Raw genomic sequence first — 26,421 nt, 5'->3', positions numbered from 1 at the left:
ACTTGGGTAAAATCCCAGTGCTCAAGTCCTATCCCAGACCAATTAAGTCAGATATCTTCGAATGAGACCTAGCTATCACTATTTTTTAAAGGTTCCCAGTCTATTCCAATGTGCAGCCAATTACTGCCCTAAATGCTAGCTCCCAATGAGTTCTATATTTGACCTCTTCTTATATTCACTAGGAAAGAATCTATTTCCAATATTTCAACTACTCCCTAAATGCTAGGGATGCTCCAATCCTCACCTCCAACCCATGCCTCTCTCTAAACCTCCCCTGATTAGGACAGCTTCCAGAACTTTATCCAGAATTGAACTCATCCTCTTTCCCTCCCACTTATATTCTTTCTTAGAGAATGGCATCTCTATCCACCAGCTTACTCAAGCCAAAAATGTTATGTTACATTTCATTTCTCATTTCTGAAATCCAAAAAATCAGTGAGACTTATTCTTATTCCTCCCTCCTCTATGCTCCAGTAAAAACATTTGACATTTGACATCACAGTATTTAGTTTCCATTTTTGCTCTCTCTCACTAGGCTGAAGACTCCTTGAGGTCAAGGATTGTGGGATTGTGTATTAATTCTTTTTGTATCTTCAGAGCCTGACATATAGCAAATGCTCAGTAAATATTTATAAATCAATGTCATCTTGCTTTAATGACTCACAATGTTCACAGAATCCATTCTAACCAGAAATTGAAATAAGTAAATTTTTTTTTAGTTTGGACTTTTTGATAGGGATCTATTAGGATTACTTGCTTCATGGGACCAGGTGCATCTTTGTGTATTTCCCATCTGATTAATTAATTAACAACTTGTGTTAGCAGACTTCTATTATTCTTCTCTTTGGGGGGTTGAGGTTAGAACCAGATTTTATTGGAACTACCCTTTAAACCAGTGTACATATCTTTCAATAATTATTTGCTTTTCACTTTTTTATAAAATTGTAGTTTACAGTTCACTTTGATTGATAGCCTTGAATTTCATTCATCATCCTAATACTCTTAATTGTTTTGTCTTTGGGCTTGCTACAAATGAAACTACTCTAATATGGCTCTTTTAAAAATATCCTTGAGAGGCTTTCAAGACAAAACCAACTCAAAATTGCCCCAACAAATTAAAAATGCAACTAGGATCCAAGATTATGCAAAGCACTTTGAGGAAACAAGGCCATTCCCAGTCCTTTCAAGTGCCTTCCTAGGGTAATGACCCAAGCATCCCTACTTCATAATCTTACGGACCAAGCATTGGCAGCTGAGTGATCAGGTCAGTGAATCTGGATCTGGTGGACACAGGAGTAGTCAGAGATTCTGTTGATTTTAACGTGTGTGTGCACCTGTTTGGGTTTTTTTTTTTCTTTCACTCTGTCACTTACCTCTGAAAGCAAAAATTGTAACTGAGAAATGCTTATGTAGCTGTATGTATTAGCTACCACAGATAAAGAGAGCACACTTACACCAATTTCTATACATAAGAAACAGCTACTTAAGCCAAATCATTAATTAAAATCATGGTCACACTTCTTCTGGTCAAATGTAATCATAGGTTTGACCTAAGAGCTCCTTCGCTTAGTAAAGCCGTTATTGCTTATCAGGAAGACGTAATGTTCTCAGTTTCATGGACATACAAATGATCTGTCCAATCTGAGCAAGACACAAGCCTTGGGTAGCATCTTCACAGATGAAAGCACTTCTGGTTCTGCTTTAATCAACAAATATTATCTTTATCGACAGTCCTACAACATTGGGACATAAAGTTTGGCTAAAGGCGTTTCCTGTTTTTGCCCCAGTTCTGTTTGCATGTGATGTACAGTAAAGTTGGTTATGAAGGTATTTTGAATATCATTTTCCTATTACTTTCTATTAAAACAATAATCAGTAGACTACAGTAAAACATGTTTAGTGAAAGAGTTTATGACAGTGACCTAATCCATAGTTTGTTGAGTGGATAGTTTTGTTTCTCAGAATGGTTGCCTCCAACTAACCATTTGTATTCCTTTTGAAACATATTCCTAAATCTGGGAACCTCATTTTTAAAAAAATATTTATTTATTTGGTTGCACGCGGTCTTAGTTGCGGCATGCAGGCTTCTTAGTTGTGGCATGCAAAGTCTTAGTTGCAGCATGCATGATCTAGTTCCCTGACCAGGGATCGAACGTGGGCCCCCTGCATTGGGAGTGTGGAGTCTTATCCACTGGGCCACCAGGGAAGTCCCTGGGAACCTCATTTTTAACTCACTGGCAGCTATGCCTCTTTTCTTCTCAAAACCTACTTTTCTATGGACATAAATTATATTCCTCGGAACCTCAACCCACAACCAAGAGCATCCAGAACTTGTATCTTTTTTTCTCCTTACTATCCAGATATTTAGAATGTCTAAGACAGTAGGTCTAGAGTAGTATTGTTTTTCTAATGTGTATAATATATAGCTCCTGAAAATTGTCTGGTTTGATATTTCATTTGAAGCTTCCATACTTTTACAGCACTAGAAGAACCATTTGACTTTAATAAAATTTAAAGGAACAATTTATGTCTGAAAACAGTAGTTTGAAAATTAGATAATAATCCAGGTCCCCTCCCCTGCAGATAGATGATGAGGAGTATTGTTGTAATCTTTTAAAATTCAAGACTCAATCAAACTCTGCTAAATAAGTTGCAACTGAAAAGTGTATACTTTTCTGTCAACTTTATTAATTCCACAAATAGAGTGTTCATATTTCAGCCTTCCCTATTTGATTTGTATAGCATTATTTTATGCACATTGTTTACTTCCATATTTTTCAAAAAGCTTTTAATTAGCAGCTCAAAGAGCAGCAAACAAGCCATCGCATTTCTAATAAGGGAGGTATCTTTTCGAAATAGCCCTCACACTGAATCTCCGTGGTAATTTGTAGCCAAGACTTTGCTTTTGCTGGGTTTATTTTTGCTTATTTTCTGGTTTTCTTCCATATGAAAGGGAGCTCAATGAACAGGAACCATGGATTAGTCCCACATGGGCATGAGTTTGAATTGGAATAAATGGCATTGTTTTTTAGGCCCGAAAGTCGTGTATGATACTACAAAGCATTGTTCTAGAATCCTGAAGATTCCCTCTACTTCCTCATATGCCTATTTATACCTAGGATAAGCTTTCTGATCCATTAGTGCAGCACATTTTTCTCACTCTTAACTGAACTAAAGTTTTTTGGGTTTTTTTTTTTTTTTTTGGCTGTATTGGGTCTTCATTGCTGCACGAGGGCATTTTTCTAGTTGCGGCGTGCAAGCTTCTCATTGTGGTGTCTTCTCTTGTTGCAGAACACCGGCTCTAGGCGCACAGGATTCAGTAGTTGTGGCACACAGACTCAGTAGTTGTGGCTCGCGGGCTCTAGAGCACAGGCTCAGTAGTTGTGGTGCACGGGCTTAGTTGCTCCGCAGCATGTGGGATCTTCCCAGACCAGGGCTCGAACCCGTGTCCCCTGCATTGGCAGGTGGATTCTTAACCACTGCACCACCAGGGAAGTCCCTAAAGTTTGTTTTTAAAGTGAGCTATTAATATTTGTTTTGCTAAAAGGTAGGCATACATATATATACATATATAATTTATATATGCACTCATGGGTTTAAAATTAAAAGAAGTCATTTTATAAGCAGGAAGCTATTTACGGCACGTAATGGAAACAATAACTGCAATTATGGCTCTGGCTTCTCGCAGAAACTGATGTGTATGAATTTTATCTCCAGCTGTTCACATCCTAAAGTTTAAAGCTTTTGAGGATTTGAATGTGGGCTCCAACACATAATTTGTGGCAATTACAAAGAACAAAGATTCATTCAATTGTATAGTATCTATACTTGCAACGTTTTTTATCATCATAAAGTAAAAAGAATCAGTCATCTGGTAAAAAAATATGTGGGTAATTCGAAACAAACCCCTTATAAATGTCTTCAAATTGTTTTGCTTGCAAAGTGTGAATTTTTATCTTATATCCAGCTTTCTTTCCTATTGCACGCTCCATGTGTGTGTGATGGTGATGGCATTTGTCTTATGTGAGCTCTCCAAGGGATAAAGGCAATTTTACAGGCATTTTACTTAAGCATTAAGACAGCTGTACATTTAAGAAACCCTTGGTATGCAATAAATCTTCCTTTATAAATGCTTGGCCAAGTTTTAGGCTACTGTTTGAGATCACACACAGATGTTCCTTAAACTTCTCACCTACTAAGTGAGTATGGAAGCTGGTACCCAAATGAGTCGATACACGTGGCACATCCCTGCAGCATCTCCTGGCTGTGAGCGGGCCACCCTCCCTCTCTGGCTCCCGCAGGCAGCCTCCTGGGCTCCTGGGTCCTCCCCGTCCCTCACTCGACACCCACGCTGCACTCAGTCTGCTTCTTTTCTATCAATGAAGTTGGCCAGCACCCTGAATGTGATGTGGGGATTTGTGGTACTTACTTTGACAATTTGATAATATTTTAAAAAATCTTTTAATTATGATTAAAAATAATTTTGAGTGAAGTATACAGTGAGGAGTATCAATCCGTACACAGTTACTATAGTTTTCTACATGTGAGGTTAGAACATAGTATTGACAAACTGAAATAAAATTTTTTGGTAAAGACGTAGACATGACAGTAAAGCAGAAATAGTTTAAGGTGAAAGAGATCCTGGTGTATAGAAAACTACATGTCTGAATTCCTAACTGAAATTCCTCCTTATCCTAAACCAATACCTGTCAATAGAATATAAATTTGTAAAATCCTTTATGGCTTTTAAAGACTTTTCAAGGTTAGGTACCACATACAAAAAGTGACTAGATGAAACTTTTCATCTCAAAATGTATATCTCTTTTTCTGAAAAAGGAAGCTCTTCTAGAGAGTATCATTTAAATCTCCTTTCTCCAAAGTTCTTAAATATATGTAAAATATAACATGTATATTTTATTAGGGATTATGCAAAATACTTTCTCATTAGTTTACTTGTCAAATTCTGAATTAATGACCTATGTCATTTCAAATTAATGATGATCAACATTCTCTTTGGCTTGCTATTAACATAAAAATGAACGAGACCATTGATATCAGCTTTGAATAGAAAATACTGAAAAAAATAGATTTCCAATCATAAATTTTACTTAACATCAAGAGTTTAGATTTTTACAGTATGCATATTTACCATTGTGCTTTCTTCATTTTTAGGTTTTTTTTTTAATACTTAGCTACTTCAGTAAAATGTTATTACTAAAAATAATATGTATATATTGAAAGAGAGCAAATGATAAAGCAAATGCAGTAAAATGCTAGAAATCGGGGAATTTGGGTAAAGGGTACATGGGAATTCTTTGTACTGTTCTTGCCACTTTTCTGGTAGTTTGAAATTATTTCAAGATAAAGAGTGGCAAAATTTCTTTTTTCACTATAATAAACATACTCAGTTCACCTTGAGTACTGATAACACCCTAAATCCTAGATTTTCAACCTATGAAGCCTTTCTCTTAGAGTGAGTAACTTCTCAATGGTTTCTTTCCACGTGGGCAGTATTTTCATGAATATGTACACTCATATGAGCAGTTGGTGAGTAGGAATTCTTTTACTAAAAGACAGGCGTCAGGGAATAAATGTGTATGTGGCTTCTTCCCCCTTGTAAATGTTCTGTCAGCAGAACATTTATTCATTTATTCATTAAGTTTCACAACACAGTCAGGCAGTTTTGGCATTTTGAAATGTTAGAACCAGAAGAAACCTAAATAGATCATTTATATTTCATAGATACAAATGGCTCCCTGTGACTTGCCCAATGTTACAGGCTGGTTAAACAAAGCCAGGACCGGAATCTGGGTCTTCTGATACCCATCCAGGATATTCTCATGAACAACAAATCAGCGAAGTTCAGAAGAAACAAGGAACTAACAAAGTATTCTCTTGTACAGAAGAAAACATGCTCCATCTAGTTGAAGAAAGAAAGAAGGAAGAAGGGAGAGAGGAAGGAGGGGAGGAAAAAGAGAGAGAGACAGTATTCACATGAAAGGCCAAGGAGAATCAGCATAAGTCTGGAAGGAAGGAGACTGGAGAGAGGAGTAACACTGAGGCAGGTGGCAGTGGTGACAGAGACTGTGACAGCTGGAGAGCTTAGAGACCACCTAACAGGAAGGATATAGACCTAGGAGATGGAACAACTGAAAAAGAGAATATAGCAAAAGCAAAGAAATCCTAGGATGTAACTTAAAGGTTGGAATGGAAAGGCAGAGAGCATTCTTGCTATGCTCCAAAGGACAGGAACTCTTCCTTTTTCATCTTTATTTCTACCTTCCCCAGTCCCACCTACCCCTAAATATACACATGGCAGGTGCTCCACAAGTGTTCAAGGAATTTCACTATGTAGCATTGTCTGCAATGATCTACACAGAGACAGTGCCACAAACCTAGGTGAACTGCAAATACCATCTGATATAAATCCCATTCATTCTTCTCCCATGACTTGAAGCAGAGAGAATCTTTAAGAAGTGGACTAAACTTATAAAAATAAGAGAGAGTGATTTATGACTTGAAACAGCAAACACAGGAGAATAAATATTGAGGATCATCTAAACCAACTGTTAAAATATTTCCAGATTCTAAAATACCTAAAACCGTGGAGCAGTGTCAGGTAATGGACTTACCTACATGAGAAGGATATGACTTCATTTCCCAGGTGCAAGTTCAGTGTAAGACTTCAGTGTGCCCTGTTACTGCGTATACCCATCTTGCATGAAAGAAAATACCATATAAGCCAGACCCCTTGATTGAAACCTTGATTTCAGGAACTCTTTTTGAAACTTCAGACTTAGCCAAAACTATCAGATGATAGTAAAAACATGTTCTCCAACAGTAAAATGATAACGTGGTGTTTTGGGGGATAGGTAAGACCTGTCGATCCTTTACATGATCATGCAGTCTGCTAGGCTGCCTATATACTGTGTATACTTGAAAGTTCCTAAGAGAATAGATCTTAAATGTTCTCACCAAAAAAAAAAAAATGGTAATTATGTGATGGGATGGAGTTGTTAGCTAACTCTATGGTGGTCATCATTTTTCAGTATATAAGTGTATCAAATCAAGACATTGTACACCTAAAACTTACACAAAGTTCTATGTCAATTCTATTTCAATAAAGCTGGGGGGCGGGTGGAGAAAGAAGATAATTTCTCAGGAAAGTCACTCAGAGCTTCATTCATTCATTTGTAATTCATTTAACACACCCAAGTCTCCCTAGATACAGAGGAAAAGAGTACAGAGGGGAATAAAAGTTCCTGTCCTCATGGAGTTTTCATTCTAATGAGAGAGAGGGAGGATAAGTGAAAATGCTAGAAATACTGTGAAATAATTGAAAGCATGGTGGCTGGGACAGGGCAGGGATAGAGAGTGACCAGTGGAGGAAGGGGTATTGCTGGATCAGACCAGGAGACGGGGAAGCGGCTCTCTGCGGGGGTGAGAGCTGAGTGATACGCGTGGAGCCTGTACCGTGTCGGTGACCCATGCTGAGCAGTCCACGCTTGCGTTTCCACCTGCCTCAGGAGCGTGTGGAAGCTTGCAGCTCTATCAGTGTATGGTGGCCACACTCCCACGCTGCTGTGTGAGTCTGAGGACTCAAGGTGGTAATCTCGAATCCCTCCTGGGGTGACACTCTGGCCCGAAGTATTTAAGCTTGTTGTTGAGGCCACAGCTGCGGATGCATCTGCCATAGGCTTTCTTACTGCTATGTCCTTCCACGCCTCACACTCAAAGTTCAGTGCAGAGCAAGGAGATCTTGTTTCAGGCACGAGGTTTTCTAATACCCGCGGCTTCTCACTTTCTTTCTCCTTGATGTATACTTAAAATGATCCCTTTTTCAAAAGGGAATGGGGGACATCTCAACAGAGTAGGGATTATATATGTTAAACAGCTCAGCTTTACTGTAGTTAACAACTCTACTTACCTGCTTTAAATGTATTTGTTTAATGTACAGGACATAGCAGAGGACTTTCTCAGTAGTTACATGAGCTACCTTTCTCCACATATACTTAAAAACAACTGAACATTTTGAAATCATTACGGCCATAAAAATACATAATATGTTGTTTTAGGCATGATAACTTTACTAAAAGTGAGTGCTCTGTAAATCCTGAGTAACAGCATTTTTTCTCCATTGGTTTGCCTGGAGATACTAACAAGTATCTTAAAGGTCTAAGCCCATTGTTTTCCAAGTTACTCTGCTCTGTATGACCTGCCACCAAAGCATGCAGTGGATTTTGACACAGGCAAATAGAAGTGACAAATGCATTGATTTAGACCATAACCTTGAACACTTCCCATAGAAAATATACAAAACCTCTTTTGAACTTTGCAGTTGCCATTTAAGCTATAATATGCTGTCAGCATAATGTGTCTGACAGTCACGTAATTCTAGGTCTGTGTTCATCTCCCAAGGTTACCTTCAAGTGAAAAAGCTGTGAAACTTCAAACATTGTTTCCATTTTTTGTACTGGGTAAACTGAATGTCTTTCAGGTGATCTAACTTTTAGACCAGTGGGTTCTGCCTCATTTTTACATACTAGATTTTGTTTTATTTAAAAATAGACATTTACTTTTTTTCCTGGTGACACTCTTGACTGTGATTTCAATTTTATAAGGCCCCAAAAGCAGAGATTAAAACTTTGGCTTATTAAATGCCCCACCTGCCATTGGCTAAATTCATCCATGAAGATCCCAGAAAAAATTCTCTTTCTCTGAACTCCTGTAGTACATTGTACCTAGCATTTATCTATCCTGTGTTACCTTGCATTTTGGGTATTTATTTACAAAGCTAATCGCTCAAATTTTATCTTAAATTCACTGAGGACAGAGAGTTTGTTTTAAACATGTTTTTATCACCCATCACAGTGCCTTATTATAAGGTGTTCAATGAAAATATTTAATGAATTAAAGAATGTATTAAAATGGTAATGAAAGTAGCCTGTAACTTTTGTTCGTGAATGGTGCAGGGCATTCTTACCCAGTCAGTAATTATTTGATACTCTTCCCTGGTAATAGTTGCTTTATCACCTGAGAAAGTGGGGGGAACCCTCCATGTAAACATCACTACAAGTCCGAGTTCAGAGGTCGTCTATGTCCTCTCTCTTACACATTGCAGCGCTGGGGGTGAGGGGGACCCAGTATGAAGGCAAAAGTCATAGAAGCAAAGCTGCAGCACAATTCTTCTTGTCCTTTTTTGTAAAATAGATCATCAGTATCTATGTTGTGCTGGTACCAACATCTTACAGTAATTATTGTTTTTATTTTATGCATTTTATATTATACTCCACCACAAATGATTACTAATGTACCAGATATTATTACTTTGTTAGATGGAGATTGTTACTTCTGTTTAGTAGATGAAAAAACAGAAGTTTAAAGAGTAAGAAAATTCCAAAGGACTATATGGCTAGTCAAGTGGCCGAGCCCAGATGGGAACCTACGTGTTCTTGGTTCTCCAGCCATTGGTTGTTCCTGTGACCCACAGCCCTTCACCCCAAACAACGTAAATGTCATCATGACTGAAAACCTATGTTCTTGAGAGATCCAGCATTTCTGAATTTAGATAAAAGGCTTAAATTGGGGGAAGTGTAACCCTAAGATATACCTAATTAATATTCTATCAATTCTGGAACGTGATTTTATTACTGCTCATTAACAACATAGTCTCCTGCATCTGGAAAACTTGAGATGCCTGTAATTCTAGTATAGAAGCTAGAAACTTTTTATTACTACCCTGAGTATCATCAGTGCTAACTTTAATGAACTAGCACTTCTGGGGAGAGAGAAATAAAATGATACCCTCAGTTTAAGGGCAAGGTCATAGGGAGTAATTTTTTATAATATGTGTAAAGTAGAATTTTAGGTAATTGCTGCCAAGTTACGTATTGTTCACAAGATTTTAAGTGTTTCTATACATATCATGTCCCGTTATAGAATGAATACCTAAATGAAGATGTGGATGCTAGAGTTATTGAATACGAAGATAACCGGCCTCTCCTAGATATGTTTCTGCAGAAGCCAATGGGTTTACTGTCCCTCCTCGATGAAGAAAGTAGATTTCCCAAGGCCACCGACCAAACTCTTGTAGGTGAGTTTCAAATTCAGTATGTCTACATAGTTTTCATGTAATATGGTCATGTAATTATGAATGATTTAAAAAAATTTTTAAAAATATCTAGTAGAGTATTGCTGTGACAAAGCCTGCATATCTAACTTTGAGGAAGAGACTTTGGATCTAATACCTAGACCAGTGAATGTTTATAATAGGGTGAAATATTTAGTGATGAATTAAACAAGTTTCAATATTGGACTTCTCCTTATATTATGGGAGAGCCCCAATCATAGGATTTTGTGTTAGAAATGACCTTAGTAATTATCCAGCCCAAAACTAGAAATTGGAGGACAAGGCAAAAGGACAGCTCCAGAAATGGAAATGAGATACCTAACAGGGAGGAAATAAATTCATCTGTGATGTTCTCGTCGTTTATCTGACTCACTGATTGCCTATTCTCTCCTCTAATTGGACGATACTAGATGGAAAAGAAAATAACCCCAACGTGGTGGGGAAATCATTTCATACTAGTCCCTTGATTTTGATGTTAAAATGTACCTTCTAGGACATGAAATAACAGAGAACTTGTGCTGGTAAAACTGTTGTAGAAATGCCTGTATGATCCTATTGTGTTTCCTATGTAATCAATAACAACCTGTAGCTTTTCTTCTAAAAAAGAGAGCCAAAATACCAAATTTCTAGGCTCATGGCTTCACATCCAGCTGTGTTTCACAAAGCTCTCTGGACAATCTCAAGTACTTAGTTTCCTTCCTCTGTAGTTTTCAGTGGTTCTTAAAATGGGGTCCCCAGACCAGGAACATCAGCATCCCCTGGGAACTTGCTAGAAATGTTAATTTTTGGATCCTACTCCAGACCTATTGAGTCAGAAACTCTGGGGGTGGGACCCAGCAGTCTATTTTAACAAACCCTCCAGGTGATTCTGATGCTTGCTAAGGTTTGAGACCTGCTGACCCAAATCATACTGGAATGGTAAAATTCATGATCTCAAGTTTTGCCTTACCATTTATAATTATATTACAAATCTGCATGTAATAACTATATAAAATTTTCTGTTTATTCACTGCACATTTTCCATTTTGTGGTGAAAGAGATGATTCTGTCAATCGGTTTTTTTTTTTTTTTTTTTAAAGATTTAAACTTTGGGTTTATTTATTTAATTAATTAATTTATTTATGGCTGTGTTGGGTCTTCGTTTCTGTGCGAGGGCTTTCTCTAGTTGTGGCGAGTGGGGGCCACTCTTCATCGCGGTGCGCGGGCCTCTCATTATCGCGGCCTCTCTTGTTGCGGAGCACAAGCTCCAGACGCGCAGGCTCAGTATTTGTGGCTCACGGGCCTAGTTGCTCCGCGGCATGTGGGATCTTCCCAGACCAGGGCTCGAACCCGTGTCCCCTGCATTGGCAGGCAGATTCTCAACCACTGCGCCACCAGGGAAGCCCCAATCGGTATTTTTTGAGGCCCTCCTACATGCTTGATATTGGAGTTAAATTTTTTTCTACAGAAAAATTTGAAGGTAATCTGAAATCACAGTACTTCTGGAGGCCTAAAAGAATGGAACTTAGTTTCGGAATTCACCATTATGCAGGAAAGGTAAGAACTCTGAAACATTATAACTGAGTTTCTCTTTAGTCTTTCATTGAATAATAAGGCCATGAAAATTATGGCCCAAAATATTTATAGATGGCTGTAATGATATAAAGAGTCCATCTTTCTGATCCTAAGATGCGGCTTGGCATGTGGTTGGCTGACAATGGGTACCTATTTTTTTCTTCTTTTAATGACAGCTGAGAACCTTTTATATAAACTGCCTTCTTCAGACTTGAGTTGCTTCTCTGTCCATGGCAGCCTTTGTCTCTCCTCCTTCCCAACAAGAGAAGGTACCGGGCTGGAGGTATGGCCAGATCACTGAGCTGATTAATTAGAATTAACTGATGGACTGTCATTCAGTCAGAGGAAGCAGTGTTTATGCATTGGTGGATACACTTCCCACACCAGAGCAAACCTCAGATATGCCATCCTACATATGGAAAGAAACCCAGGAGACAGTTTCTTTCCCTTCTGTAGCGAATAACAGGTCTTTCCCTCACAATGATGTTATAAATACTGGAGGACTAAGAAGATATTCAAATCAAGAAGGAATTCATAGACATATACAAACAAAATAAAATACCACAGAACCCCGAGCATTCTAGTCTAGTAGAACTTCTGTGTCAGTCAGTAGTCCAGGCTTTTGTCATTGAAAACAAAATTTCCCTTAAATATTACAGTTATAGCCTTTCTCATGATTTTCAGCATGTGATTTTCCAAATAAGCCTACTTTAAAATATTCGTTAAGAATTTCCTATGATCATTTTATCCAGTTTTTTTAAAAATTAATTAATTAATTTATTTTTGGCTATGTTGGGTCTTTGTTGCTGTGCGCAGGCTTTCTCTAGTTGTGGCGAGTGGGGGCTACTCTTTGTTGCGGTGCGGGGGCTTCTCATTGCGGTGGCTTCTCTTGTTGTGGAGCACAGGCTCTAGGCGCGCGGGCTTCAGTAGTTGTGGCACGTGGGCTCAGTAGTTGTGGTGCACAGGCTTAGTTGCTCTGTGGCATGTGGGATCTTCCCGGACCAGGGCTTGAACCCATGTCCCCTGCATTGGCAGGTGGATTCTCAACCACTGCACCACCAGGGAAGCCCTATCCAGTTATTTTTAACAACTGTATTAGTCTTCTTGGGCTGCCATAACAAAAATACCACAGGCTGGGTGTCTTAAACAATGGAAATTTATTTCCTCACAGTTCTGGAGGCTAGAAGGCCAAGATCAAGGTGCCAGCAGATCTGGTATCTTGTGAGGCCTATTTCCTGGCTTGCAGATAGCTGCCTTCTCCCAGTGCCTTCATATGGCCTTTTCTCTGTGTACGTATGAGGGAGAGAAAGAGATCTCTGGTGTATCTTCCTCTTCTTATAGGAACACTAGTCCTGTGGGATTAGAGCCTCACTCTTACAGTAAACTTCATTTAACCTTCATTACCTCCTTAACGACCTTGTTTCCAAAATACAGTCACATTGGGGATTAGATTTTCAACATAGTAATTTTGGAGGGACACAATTCAGTCCATAACAACCACCACATTGGACCATCCTACAAAAATCTTTGGGTTACATTGATCTTTAAAAATCTTAAAATTATTTAGAAGTGCCAGAAACACAAACACCCACAATGTATTTAGACCACACTACTACTGAGACTAAATCTATAAAAGCCTTTTCATTGCAAGTGAATCAGTTATCATAGAAATGATAATACCTTGGTGGCCCCAACCCTCCAAATAGAGAAGGGAGACCCACAAAATTTCCAACATGATATAATAAACGGGACGAATCAAACCTCTTTGATTATTTCAACCCAAATAAAATCAGTGTGACACAAATTTTTCTCTGAAAAGATATAATGTAAACCTGGAGAGGTTCACTTTTCCAACCAAGTTGTAAGGGACTACCTTTGTAAATCTCTGTGTACCTGTCACTTAGCGCTAAGTAAGCTCTCAGTAAATATCTGTTGATAATGATAATGATGCTGCTGATGAGTATGAGGATGAGGGAGATGACATTGATTGTGACAGTGATGATAACGTACTTTATCAACAGGTCATCTATAATGCAAGTGGGTTCTTAGCTAAAAATAGAGACACTCTTCCAACTGATATTGTGCTACTTCTGAGGTCATCAGAAAACAGTGTAATTCGGCAGCTAGTCAGCCAGCCTCTAACAAAAACAGGTAAGCTGAGGCAATTTCCTTCCATTTTTGTTGTGTGTGAGTTGGTTTTATTTTTATAAAGAAGCTAGGTTTCCATAAAGAAAAATTTTGAAGCACTCACCAGAAAATACGGTGGTGTCCTAGCTACTCACCAAAAGAGTACCGTCACCTTCAGAGAGTTCAGAATTACCTGCTGTGTCAGGAGTGGGCAACATTGGATGATTCTTTGAGATTCTGCAGGTTTAGTGAGTTCTGCCTAATTGATTAAAAAGTTGTGTGCCTTTTTCCAACCAACCATATAATCCTTGCATTTGCTTTTAAGTAGAAAAAAAATGTAGTTCAATCTTTTTCTTTATTGGAGTTCAAAATTGTTCTCTGCACTTCGTTTTTTATAGTTGAGGTATAACTGACACACAATAAAGAGCATATATTTAGACAGTAAAATATGATGAGTTCTTGACGTACATAGATGAATTTTCTGCATCTATTGAAATGATCATTTGTTTTTGCTTTGTTTTTTCTTTATATCTGTAAATATGGTGAGTTACATGGATTGATTTCTGAACGTTTTACCGACTTTTATTCCTGGGAAAATCTTTTTTAAAAATTTTTATTGAAATATAGTTTTTTTTATATTGGAGTATAGTTGATTAACAATGTTGTGTTAGTTTCAGGTGTACAGCAAAGTGATTCAGGTATACATATACATGTATCTATTCTTTTTTCTAGTTCTTTTCCCATTTAGGTTGTTATAGTATATTGAGCAGAGTTCCCTGTGCTATACAGTAGGTCCTTGTTGGTTATCTATTTTAAATACAGCAGTTTGTACCTGTCAATCCCAAACTCCTGGGACAATCTTGACATACTTTTTATGTATTGCCAGATTCAATTTGCTAAGAATTTTGTTAAGAATTTTTGCATCTATGTTCATGAGGGACATTGGACTGTAGTTTTCTTATAATTTTTTTTTTCTGATTTTGGGATCAGAGTAATACTGGCCTCACAGAATGAATTGAGAAATAATGCTTCCTCTTCAATTTTCAAGAAAAATAGAGTGAATATTATTTCTTCCTAAATTACTTAATAGAATTCACCCGGGAAGTCATGTGGATTTGAAGGGTTTTTTTGTGAGAAGGCTTTTAACTCCAGGTTCAATTTCTTTAATAAATATAAGGCTATTCAAGATATTTTATGTTTGAATTAGCTTTAGAGTAGGTTGTACCTTTTAGGAAAATTTTCTATTTAATCTATGCTGTCAAATTTATTGACATAAATTTGATAGTAATCCCTTATTATCCTTTGAATGTCTGTAGATCTTGAGGTTATATCAGCTCTCTTATTCCTGATATAGATCATTATCTATATCTCTCTCTCATTTTATTCTCATTCTCATCTCTCATTTTATTCTTGATAGATTTTCTAGGGATTTATCAATTTTATTGATATTCTCAACCAACTTATAGTTTCATTGATTTTGTCTATTGAATTTTTACTTTTTATTTTGTTAATTTTTTTTTCTTTTGTCTTTATTGTTTTCTTCTGTTTCTTTCAGGGTTTATTTTGCCTTCTGATTTCTAAGATGAAAACTTAAGTCATTGATTTAAGAAAATTTCTTCTTTTCTTATATAGGCATTTATAGGGGTTATTTATAAGTATTACATTTAATTTCTAAATATACTGGGATTTTCCAGATATCTTTTTGTTATGAACTACTAATTTAATTTTGTATTGCTCAGAAAGCATACTTGGTATGATTTAATTCATTTAAATTTGTTGAGACATGTTTTATGGCCCAGAATATGCTCTATCTTGTTTTATGTTTCATTTGCACTTCAAAATAATGTGTATTCTGCTGTTGGTGGGTGGAGTATTCCATAAGTGGCAATTAGGTCAACTTGGTTGATGATATTGGTCAGATCTTCTGTATACTTACGAGTTTTCTCTCTCCTGGTTCTCTCGGTTACTGAGAAAGTGGTTTTGAAATATCTGACTATAATTAATCAATTTGTCTATTTTTTCTTTCATTTCTATCAGTTTTTGCTTTATGTACTTTAAGGTCTGTTATTGGATGCATAACATCTAGAATTGTTATATCTTCTTGATGAATAGTCCCCTTTATTATTACTAAATAACTCTTTTATGTCTGGTAATATTCTTTGTTCTGAAATCTACTTTGCCTGATATTAATAGGAAGACTCCAACTTACTTATGATTAGTAGTTAAATGGTGTATCTTTTTTATGCTTTTAAATTCAACTTATTTTTTTTTTTTTTTTTTTTTTTTAAGAAATTCACGTTCTTTTATTTATTTATTTATTTATTTATGACTGTGTTGAGTCTTCGTTTCTGTGCGAGGGCTTTCTCTAGTTGCGGCAAGTGGGGACCACTCTTCATCGCGGTGCGCGGGCCTCTCACCATCGCGGCCTCTCTTGTTGCGGAGCACAGGCTCCAGACGCGCAGGCTCAGTAATTGTGGCTCACGGGCCCAGTTGCTCCATGGCATGTGGGATCTTCCCAGACCAGGGCTGGAACCCGTGTCCCCTGCATTGGCAGGCAGATTCTCAACCACTGCGCCACCAGGGAAGCCCAAATTCAACTTATTTTTGAGTTTATATTTAAAGTGGGTTTTTTGTAGCCAGCATATAATTGGGCCTTGCTTTTTAAAATCCAACCTTAATCTCTGCCTTTTAATTGGGGTGATCAAACAATTTATATTTAATGTGATTAGCGATATGGTTGGGCTTGACACTATCTTGCTGTTTGTTTCCTATTGGTTACATCTGTTCTCTCCAGGCTTCACCTGGGTTCCTCTCCCTGCATTGCAACATAAACCCTCTAGACAGAAAGCTGGGGTAATCATAGGGCTCACCTCATTTGTTTCCTCTCTCTCAGGGATCAGTGCCCTATATTGATGCAAAAATTGTTGCTTGATGCAAAAGTTGTTGCACCTAAACAAATACTACATGATTCCACTTATATGAGGTACTGAGAGTAGTCAAAATCATAGAGACAGAAAGTAGAATGTTGGTTGTCAAGAGCTGGGATGGGGGGCATGGGGAGTTAGTATTTAATGGGTATAGAATTTCAGTTTTACAAGATGAAAAGAGTTATGGAGATTGATGGTGGTGATGGTTGCACAACATTATGAATGTATTTGATACCACTGAATTGTACACTTAAAAAGGTTAAGATGCTAAATTTTATGTTATGTCTCTTTTACCACAGTTAAAAAATTGGAAAGAAGAAAAACAACTGTTCCATAGACTTCGTATGTTTTTTTAGTTGTTTTAGGTGAGAAGGTAATCCAGTCTGTGTTACTTTATCTTGTCCAGAAAAAAAGTCTTCAGTTTTGACTTTAACAATTGTCTACTGTAAATCAACTATACTCCAATAAAAATTTTAAAAAAAGAAAGCCTTTGAATTTTAGAAACAATATAATTGTATTAAAGCTCCAACTTTGGAGCATTTAACACCAAACAGATTGATGCGGCTCTCTTTTTTCTCATATTAACTCTAAAAGATGATATATATTAAAAATATTCTTAATAAAGTGAATTCACATAAAAAAAGATAGTCATCTCTTTCTGTATCTGCCAACAGCATCTACGCATCTAACTTCATGTTTCCACCCTTATAAAATATGCAACCAGGTTCTCAATACTATGCCTTGTCTCCTGACTTTCAGCAGAACAGTGTCTAGTTGGCCAGGGAGAAGAGCAGAACTCTATAGTCAAAGGTGTTTCAGTAACTCAACCTCAAAGCTGTCAAAGGTGTTTGGGGTTTGCATTCAGCTAGATGTGTACACATATAATAATAATAACAATGACAATAGATAACTTTATTTAGAAATTGCAATGTGCTAGTCACTATACTAAGTACTTTCATTTACTTCTAAAAACAATGGGCTTCCCTGGTGGCGCAGTGGTTAAGAGTCCGCCTGCCAGTGCAGAGGACATGGGTTCGAGCCCTGGTCCGGGAGGATCCCAGATGCCGTGGAGCAGCTAACCCCGTGAGCCACAACTACTGAGCCTGCGCTCTAGAGCCTGCAAGTCACAACTACTGAGCCTGCGAGCCTAGAGCCCGTGCTCCGCAACAAGAGAAACCAACGCAGTGAGAAAGATGCCCACGCACCGCAACGAAGAGTAGCCCCCGCTCATCGCAACTAGAGAAAGCCTGCATGCAGCAACGAAGACCCAACACAGCCAAAAATAAATAAATAAAATAAATAAATTAAAAACAACACTCTGAGGAGGAACTGCTTTTACAGATGACACATGGAGACTCGGGAATGTTGAGCTGCTTTCTCAACATTACCCCACTGAGAGGTCTTAGAATTAGGCTTGAAAGCTCAGGTTCGTCGGTTCTACATTATGCTGTCTCCAAGATTCTAAAATAACCATGGCCCTTTGCATACAAATATGAAATATAGTTCGGCCAGCATTAGGGGAAAATACATCAGAATTCCTGGCAGCTCAAATCTCTAGTTTGTTTTATCACGGGTTCGTTCGTCAGGTCAACTATAGATACAAAGAGGATATATTTTTCTGAAATTAAGATCTATGCTAATTTTAGTTCTTGCTGATATGCATAAATGAGTTTTTGAAAGGCTCTCACTTATTTTGTTGTTAAATAATTTTATGGTTAGTGTGTAAATTTTGTTAAAGGGAAATTAGTAATCTTTAAATTTCCTCTAGTTGTTTGATTTTCAGATAGACTTAAATTTTTACTTTATATTTGGTTAATATTAAGTAATGATATCTATTAAGCAAAGGGTCTATCCTAATTAATGTGCTTCTAGCACTTTGTATGTTCATCATGCTTCCAAGAAATCTCCAAGTCTGTGGTCACTTTTCCCCCCAATTAAATTATTTTTCTAAAACTTTCCCTGGTAATCCTAAAAAGAAAGAAAGAAAGAAAGAAAAAGAACAGTAAGCATACTTCCTGAAGCTCCCCTTCAGTTACTGTCTCTCTCCACTCAGCTCTGTTCAGCAAGAGTCACATTTCAAGAGGGAGCCGTGCCGAATGCAGTTTCAGCCCCGCACAAAAGTCACACCCGCTCCCCAGCACTTTTCCTGGGGTGATGAGGGAAAGGGGACGAGAGCAGAGCAGGGCGCTGCCAGCCGCGCCCCAGGCAGGGCTCCTTCCTGCACCCTCATCTCTGAGCCAGCCTTCTGCAGCCACAAAAAAAATGTGAAGGATTTGCCAAAATATGTAGCCCCATTGCCTGCAAGAATGAACGAGAAACAATCTTCCTGAAGTGGTACGGAATTCTGGAGATATTTTGAACATTCCTACTAGGATGATAAACTCTTGGCTCGTGGGTTGGTTGGTGTATTGTGCTCGGTGGGAGGTGGGCTACGAGTGAAAGAGAACTGACGTTTCCAGGCACCACGGGCTAGACATACTGTCACCTGTCATCAAAATCCTGTGAGGTAGGCATAACTCTCCGCATTTTCTGGGCACACACTGTGACTCAGAGACTAAGTAGATGATCCACAGTTTAGACACTGCGGCTGGTATGCAAACCCAGGTCTTCCTGGCTTCAGAGGACGTAATCTTTCTCACTACACTGTGATTTTTCACAGCCTTGGGTTGTGTACCATTATAGAGCCCTAGCACCAGGCACATATTTCTGAATGTTAGGTTGAAAACGTCCTTTGCCCTCAACCACACTTGATTTGCTTATAACCACTTCATGTGAATTAATGATCCATATGATTTTTAAGGCCCATTGTAAAGCTTACATTTGCATTAAAGAAAGTCTCAGATGCGATTTAGCACACACACAAAAAGAAGCAAATTGCTCCCTTTATCCTAATCACCCCATATCTTGTAGCAATTAAACGGAAATCCAACACTTACCTCTCCTTTTTCTATTCTCTAAGCTGGAGTGTTTTGCTGAATTTAAAATTTGTTATACATTTTCAAGTAATATTATTTTATTTCTAAGTGTCTCAATAACTAGTTAACCAATCATGTGAGTATGAATATTGCAGGACCAACAATGCTTATTTTAACATTGAAGTAAATGGAGGAAATCTTCTACCATTAAGGATCCTAAAAGGTGTATTAATTTTATCTACGTTCCCATAGGTAATCTGCCATATTCTAAAACTAAAAACATAATAAACTATCAAATGAGGACTTCAGAAAGATCAATCAACCTGACAAAGGTAAGGAAACGTACTTTTCATGACAGTGAGTCTAAGAATCTAACCTTTACAATGGAAGTATTTGTATAATAAGAGTAAACAGCCTTTCCCTTCGTTTTCTCCCTTTGATCTTTCTTTTCTACTTAAACAGATATTTATGTTATGTTCATATTACCACTAGTCACTAAGACAATCATGCATTTCTGATATATTCCTAACTCTTCATTTATAGCTAGTTTTAACGTTACTCTAAGACCAACTAAAAATGTATTAGCTAAGGTCAGAGATACTCACATTCCATGCAAAACTGATTAAAATCCCAATGAGACTGGCAAAACAATTACCTTAAAATAAAAATTCAACATTTTGTTATTTTATGTATGTGAAGGCATAGACTAAGGAAAATTCCACGTGCTCCCTGTAGAGCATCAAGTACAATAGGTGCTGAAATATCGCTGTCTTTCTTGGTCTTAGGGGGAAACTGGAGAGGCCACCCGTCACGCCAGAGAGACAACCAACATGAAAACACAAACAGTTGCATCGTATTTCAGAGTAAGATATTAAATTATGTTGTGTTGTGCTTAGGCATGTTATTTATTCTAAATGGGAGTTACAGATTAAAAGTAAGTAACAAATATCAGAGTGCTATTAGCAAAAGAGAATTTGTGTTGTATTTCATTTACTATGTGTTAGATACATGATATATTACAGTGCATTCTCAAAAACCTATGGGTTGGTTTACTTTGGTATTTTATCGATAAAATTATTGTATACTAGGTCAATCTTAATGGCAGTCTGTAGCTTGGTTAAAATTTGTCCATAGAACCAAACACGTTTTCACTAGAATAAAGCCTAAAAGGGTTTGAAATTCAATGGCATGAAAACCATCAGTCCTCCTTCCCACCCCTGAATGATCTTAAGGTGGACGGATGAGACAAGGTCGAGCATCCGTCTCCATTCCACATCTCCCTGTACCTAGACGAGCTGAACGCCGCAAAAGAAAAACAGAACTGGTGTAGGCACGGGACAAAGAGAAGGGACACCAGGGAAATACCAGTAACATGCCAAGGAAGTGAGTCACTGTGTCCTTAGCATAGGACCAAGTTGACCTTTCTCCCTTGGGCAAGGTAGGAGAGAGATAGGAAAGAAAAGAAGCACTTGATTCTCTCTGTGCCCTGGAGAACAAACTCTAGATAACCCTGCCTTCATTATTGGTTCAAGTTCTTGTTTATCTCTTCTGATAAAATCATACTAACCAGCCAATGAAAATGAATAAAATACCACCTAAAATTTAGAAATTTATTAATATCATGTAATGTGGGAGAAGGGGAGGAAATGGGGTTAAATTTACTACGTGTTCAGTGAATAAATCCAGTTCCCTAACAGAGTCATGAAATACTTTTAAAAATAACTGGATAGCTTTATTAAATATTTCTCAGGTCCTAAGCTCGTAGCAGACAGTGTGTGCTTAACATCTTTGAGTAGCACCTAGTGCATTTATATGCTTAATATCTCGTTTGCTGCTGGTACATCCACCTTACAGCAGACTGCAGCACAGCTGAAGGACTGAAAGTATTTACAGCCAGATTATTTTCGTCTTTAAGTGAGTCATCCAAGACCATTATCATACCACTGTTGTTGGCGTCAAACAGTATGTGTATGTTCAAGCCACGCATTCATAAAGTTGTTTTACACCTCGGGCTGCGGTGAAAAGGGATAGAAGGTAATTCCGTATAGTATGTACCGTATTTTAAGTTATGTTTCATTCTGCAGAGGAGGATGAACATGACATAATACTCTGCCTTGGTCCCTAAGAAACACCAGTGCCTAAATTGCAGGGAGCTCTTGCTCAGCATGCCAGCAGACACATCTATCACCTTTCTATCTCTAGTGTCTGGCAGATGTTTGCAATGATGACTCACAGATAAATGTTATGAAAAGGGCCCCAAAGTGGCAGACCCCAGCTGTTTGAAGAAGCTCACAGCTGAGTGTCGGTGCCCAAGAGGAAGCTATGCAAACCCAGTGCTTTGTCAGTCGCCCAGTTCCAGGATTTGGTTTGCACTGGCTTTGTAACCCAGGCTTTATATTTCCATCAGTAAAGGAGATTCAGCCATCAACCGCTGTCTAGATTCATACGCTCATTACCTTGCCAACAATTGTAATCCCGGTCTTTGACGTACTGCTTCGTTGGGATTCCATTCTAGTTGAACCATGATTACCCTACTGTGTTATACTTGGTTGTCCAGCAATTGGCTGCTGTTTTAATAAGGTATTGCTGCAGAAGACGGTTTTCATATCTATGCGATTAAAATATTTCTAAAATAAGAAAATTATCAAACTAGAGCAGATTAGAGTACTTAAGTGGATTTGCTTATTTTTATAACTGTGTCTTACAGAGTAAAATGCATTAACTTGTCAGTCCTTATTTTAAACTAGGAGATGATACTGAGAGGGATTAAAGTGTTTACTTTCGTACTTTCTACAAAAAAAGAACTAGACAGGGAAATTAATCGTATAAGGAGGAAACCAGATTGTGTGCTAAATATTGTAATTTGGCCAGTTTCCCTGAGAGGATATAATTACTTCCAAACAAGCTATATCAAAAATAATTTCGTCTATTAATTAAAGTTGCCTTAAGAATTCACAGGCAACCTTTTAATAGCTAAGTTCCTAGTTATTGCCTCTACATTTTTATGAGTAAATATGTATTTTTTAAAATATACTATAAAGAAAATATTTATTAACACATATATCCCTCATTGTGAATTACTGTGTAACTCTCAGTTTTCAGATTTTATTCTTATGATTAAAAGAAAGACCTGCGAGCTCATAAGTTTCTGAATGCTACGCTGGGAATTTTATTTTTGTTGCATATTATAGTATTCTCTGATGGATTTGTTATCTAAAATGGTGGTCGGCCAACCTCACTTTGTCCGCTGCATCAAACCAAACAATGAACGTCAGGCAAGAAAATACGACAAAGAGAAAGTCCTGCTCCAGCTTCGCTACACAGGCGTTCTGGAAACAGCAAGAATTCGAAGGCTGGGATACTCACATCGGATACTTTTTGCCAACTTTATAAAGCGGTATGTGGACTTGTTTTTAGTTTCCATGTACAGTAAAAATTCTTGAGAAGAATGATAGGAAACAGAAAGAGAATCACTCAGGGGTTCTAGAAAGGAGGCATGCATTTTGTTCATGAAAATGATTGTGTGTCAAAAGAGAAGGTTAACTCTTAACTGGGGCTGGAAATTTCTGTTGTCAGCTGAGAGACCCAGGTCAGAGACAGGATGACAGAGGGGCCTGAGGTTCTGTTCTGAGGAGCTGGGGGAGCCGGTTCTTATCTTAGCTCTGCCACTTGCTGTGTGACCATGGGCCGGTACCGGTGATTGCCAGTGAGGGGAGATTTTGACCCTCAAAAAACATGTTAATGTGTGGAGACATTTTCGGTTGTCACAACTGGTGGGAGGGCAGGGTGCTGGTGGCATCTAGTGTGTGGAGACCAGAGATGCGGCTAAACATCCTAAAATGCACAGGACAACCTCCCCGCCCCCAACAATGAATTATCCAGCCTAAGATATTAACAGTGTCAAGGCTGAGAAACCCTGGCCTCCAGGAAACCTCATTTTCCTCATGACTGCCTGATAGAGTTGTAATGAGGATCGAGTGAGATAGTCTCTAAAGGGGATTTAGAAGACATACAGAAGCAATTAGGTTTTAGGAGTCCTTCTCAATGTAATTGATTAATGTAAAATGAATTAAGTTATGTATTAAATGTGTATGATCAAGTAACACACTAGTGGTGCTATAGAGGTTCAATATCTTATATATTTAATGTTTGAAATGCCCATGTTTCTGATATTTATCAATTCGATGATTTATCTTAGCCGTTAAACTTGAAGTTTCAATTTTTAAAAGTGAAGTCTATTACAATTTTCAGGTAAAGCCTAGCATTTGAGGAAGTCTCCATAGGTAACATTCTCTGCCTTTTTTAAAGAGTGCACAAAGTAATATTAAGAATAAAACAAAGTTTTGTGATTGCACAATGAACTGTGCAATCACCAAAAAAACCACATACCATTGTCTTGTCTGTGTCAAACATTCTTTTGCTTGGGGTAACCAAGACCCTTTCTAAATGAAATGAGAATTCTAATTCTTTTTGCAAATTTTCATATTTTCAACAATTCATGGTAATTTTTGATTTTTTTTCTTTAGAGACCTAGGAAAGAAAAGAAAGGTATTCATTTGAACTGCCTTGATAGAAAGAAAACCCTACCATGTGTTCATGTTGGAGAGCAAAATTACATAAATATAGTGACTTTCATATTGGCTACTCTTCTATAGTAGTTTAAGACAGACTTAAAAACTTCACGGTTTAGAGTTCAGAAGTACAGCCAACATTTAATCATTGACTTTACTTCTCACAGAGCAGACCCAATTTTATATTCAAAACTTAAGAAATAAAAAATACAGGAATTTCTTATTGGCCAGTAGGTAAATTCTCCATTCTGTACATGAAAGCAGGTAACCCAAACATTCTTGAGTTTCAAATTTCAAATTAAAATTTGACCTTATTATTATACTTTTCATTTTTTAGAAGAGTTCATCTTTAGCTTGCTTAACTATCAATGTAGGTAACGTTAATATAATCTTAATATAAGTACCCTTAAATTTCAGTGACTTTTTTTTATATACAAGGCACTGTGCTAAGTACTGTGGAAGACACTGAGTTTTAAAGCTTGTTTGATCCTCAAGAGTTAACAATCCAGTTAGGATTCTCAGAGCTGTAGACATAGGAGGTTAATGAACAATGCAGGGTAATAAATACCAAGATCCAAAGGGATGGTACATAGTGTAAGAGTTCAGGGAAGAGAAAGATGATCTCCAAGAAGGCTGATAAGAGAGAATATCAAGAAAGAGTGCTAAACGGGGATCTGATGGTGGGCATAGTTTATGGAGAAGACAGGAAGGGGCTTTCTTGGTGTTCAGGTTGGTGTTCCAAAAACGAGAGGGACTTGGATTAGACTGGCTGCGCAGTATGTGTTACTGACGTGAAAGACATTATAAAGATGGGATCAGGTGGGAAAACCGATCAGGTAAAGTTATGAAGAGAGAGCCTTAAATGCTAGACCAAACTAGTAGTTTCAAAACTATCTATGGTTTTACAGTATGGCCCGTAGAAGAGCTGAGCTTATTTTCTTTATGATGTTGTACTTGAAAGTAACTTATTTGGAAGGTCAGAGGTGAGAATAAATTTTTAAATATGCTTCCAAGTCCCATGCTATTATAGAATAGCAAATTACTACATGATAAATGAAGATGGGAAAAAACTAAGTTTATGGAGAACATGTGAATAACTGTTCTGAATCTAGGAAGCTCCAGAAATAAAAGGCTAAGGCTTTTCTCTGTCACTAAGTTGAAAACTGTCATCCAAATTGGCGTAGACCCTTAGGAAGGCAGGACAATTTGCAAAGGCCCTGTGGAGGTGTAAATAGGACTAAATAACCCTCCTCTGTCTGGCTTAGCCTTTGACTAACCCTCCTTGAAAGATGCAAAATTCATCAGACCCTTTGTCCATTCTGTTGTAGATAAACTCTTCTGTTTTGTGACAAAGAAGTAATCCTAAAGGAAGACACATAACATGAACTTACTTTGCACAAGACACTGGGTTTTTACTATAGTTATTTCAAATGAACCCTTATACTAAGAAGCCACTGAAGTTGGCTCCATTTTCCCATCAGGCACCTATACACAATGGTTTGGCTGTCAGAGCTCTAAAACAAACAGAACTTAGCAAAGGAAGTAGTGTAGTGAAGGAGGTAAGTACACATGCTTTGAAATCAGAAAACCCAGGTTTGAATCCCAATTCTGCCACTTACTAAATGTGTGACTTTGTTCAGTAACGTTCGATCTTCAATCTTCCCATCTGCAAATAAGGATGATGATAATAGTATCAATATCTACTTTATAGGTGGTTATAAACATTAAATGAAGTAATACATATGAAGTGTGTAGATGGAGCCAAATGTCAACAATACATATCAGCTATAATTATTTTCATTATTATTTTTGCCTCAGCCTCAAACTCCCCAAATTAATTACTACCTACCATGCTGTGGTCTAAAATACCACAATGTACACCATGAAGCGAACCCATAAAAGGCAAAGCAGAGTCAGTATGTTATATTTAAAACAAGAGGCACAACAAAGCACAGGTCTGGGGCTTTCCTCCATAAGCTTATCTGGTGCGCCTAGATGTTTATTTCCACAGCAAGTCCCAGAGACAGTCCGTTGAGTCACTCAACAAGCATTTAATTGCACACCCACTATGTTCCAGTCCTTGAACAAAAGATTAACTCAAATCTTAACCCAAAGATTCATAAAAGAACCTCTGACGTTAAGAAACTCACAGTCTAGACTAGTTGTGGGAACAGGGATCTGATTATCTACATTATCAT

At 37.7% G+C, this 26,421-nt stretch overlaps 1 protein-coding gene across 1 annotated transcript in view; it reads left to right on the top strand.

Moving 5' to 3' along the window:
- Window positions 1-26,421, top strand: part of MYO3A (myosin IIIA) — a 181,387-nt gene that overhangs the window by 111,166 nt on the left and 43,800 nt on the right. Inside the window, exons 21-26 of the mRNA XM_036843194.1 lie at window positions 9,940-10,093; window positions 11,577-11,665; window positions 13,705-13,834; window positions 19,905-19,984; window positions 20,438-20,515; window positions 22,844-23,049. Of these exons, the coding sequence (XP_036699089.1) occupies window positions 9,940-10,093; window positions 11,577-11,665; window positions 13,705-13,834; window positions 19,905-19,984; window positions 20,438-20,515; window positions 22,844-23,049 (737 nt within the window). The remainder of the gene's footprint in view (window positions 1-9,939; window positions 10,094-11,576; window positions 11,666-13,704; window positions 13,835-19,904; window positions 19,985-20,437; window positions 20,516-22,843; window positions 23,050-26,421) is intronic.

This window comes from Balaenoptera musculus, chromosome 2 (genome assembly GCF_009873245.2).
Source record: "Balaenoptera musculus isolate JJ_BM4_2016_0621 chromosome 2, mBalMus1.pri.v3, whole genome shotgun sequence".
NCBI lineage: Eukaryota > Metazoa > Chordata > Mammalia > Artiodactyla > Balaenopteridae > Balaenoptera > Balaenoptera musculus.
This window is presented reverse-complemented; position numbering and strand designations above follow the sequence as displayed.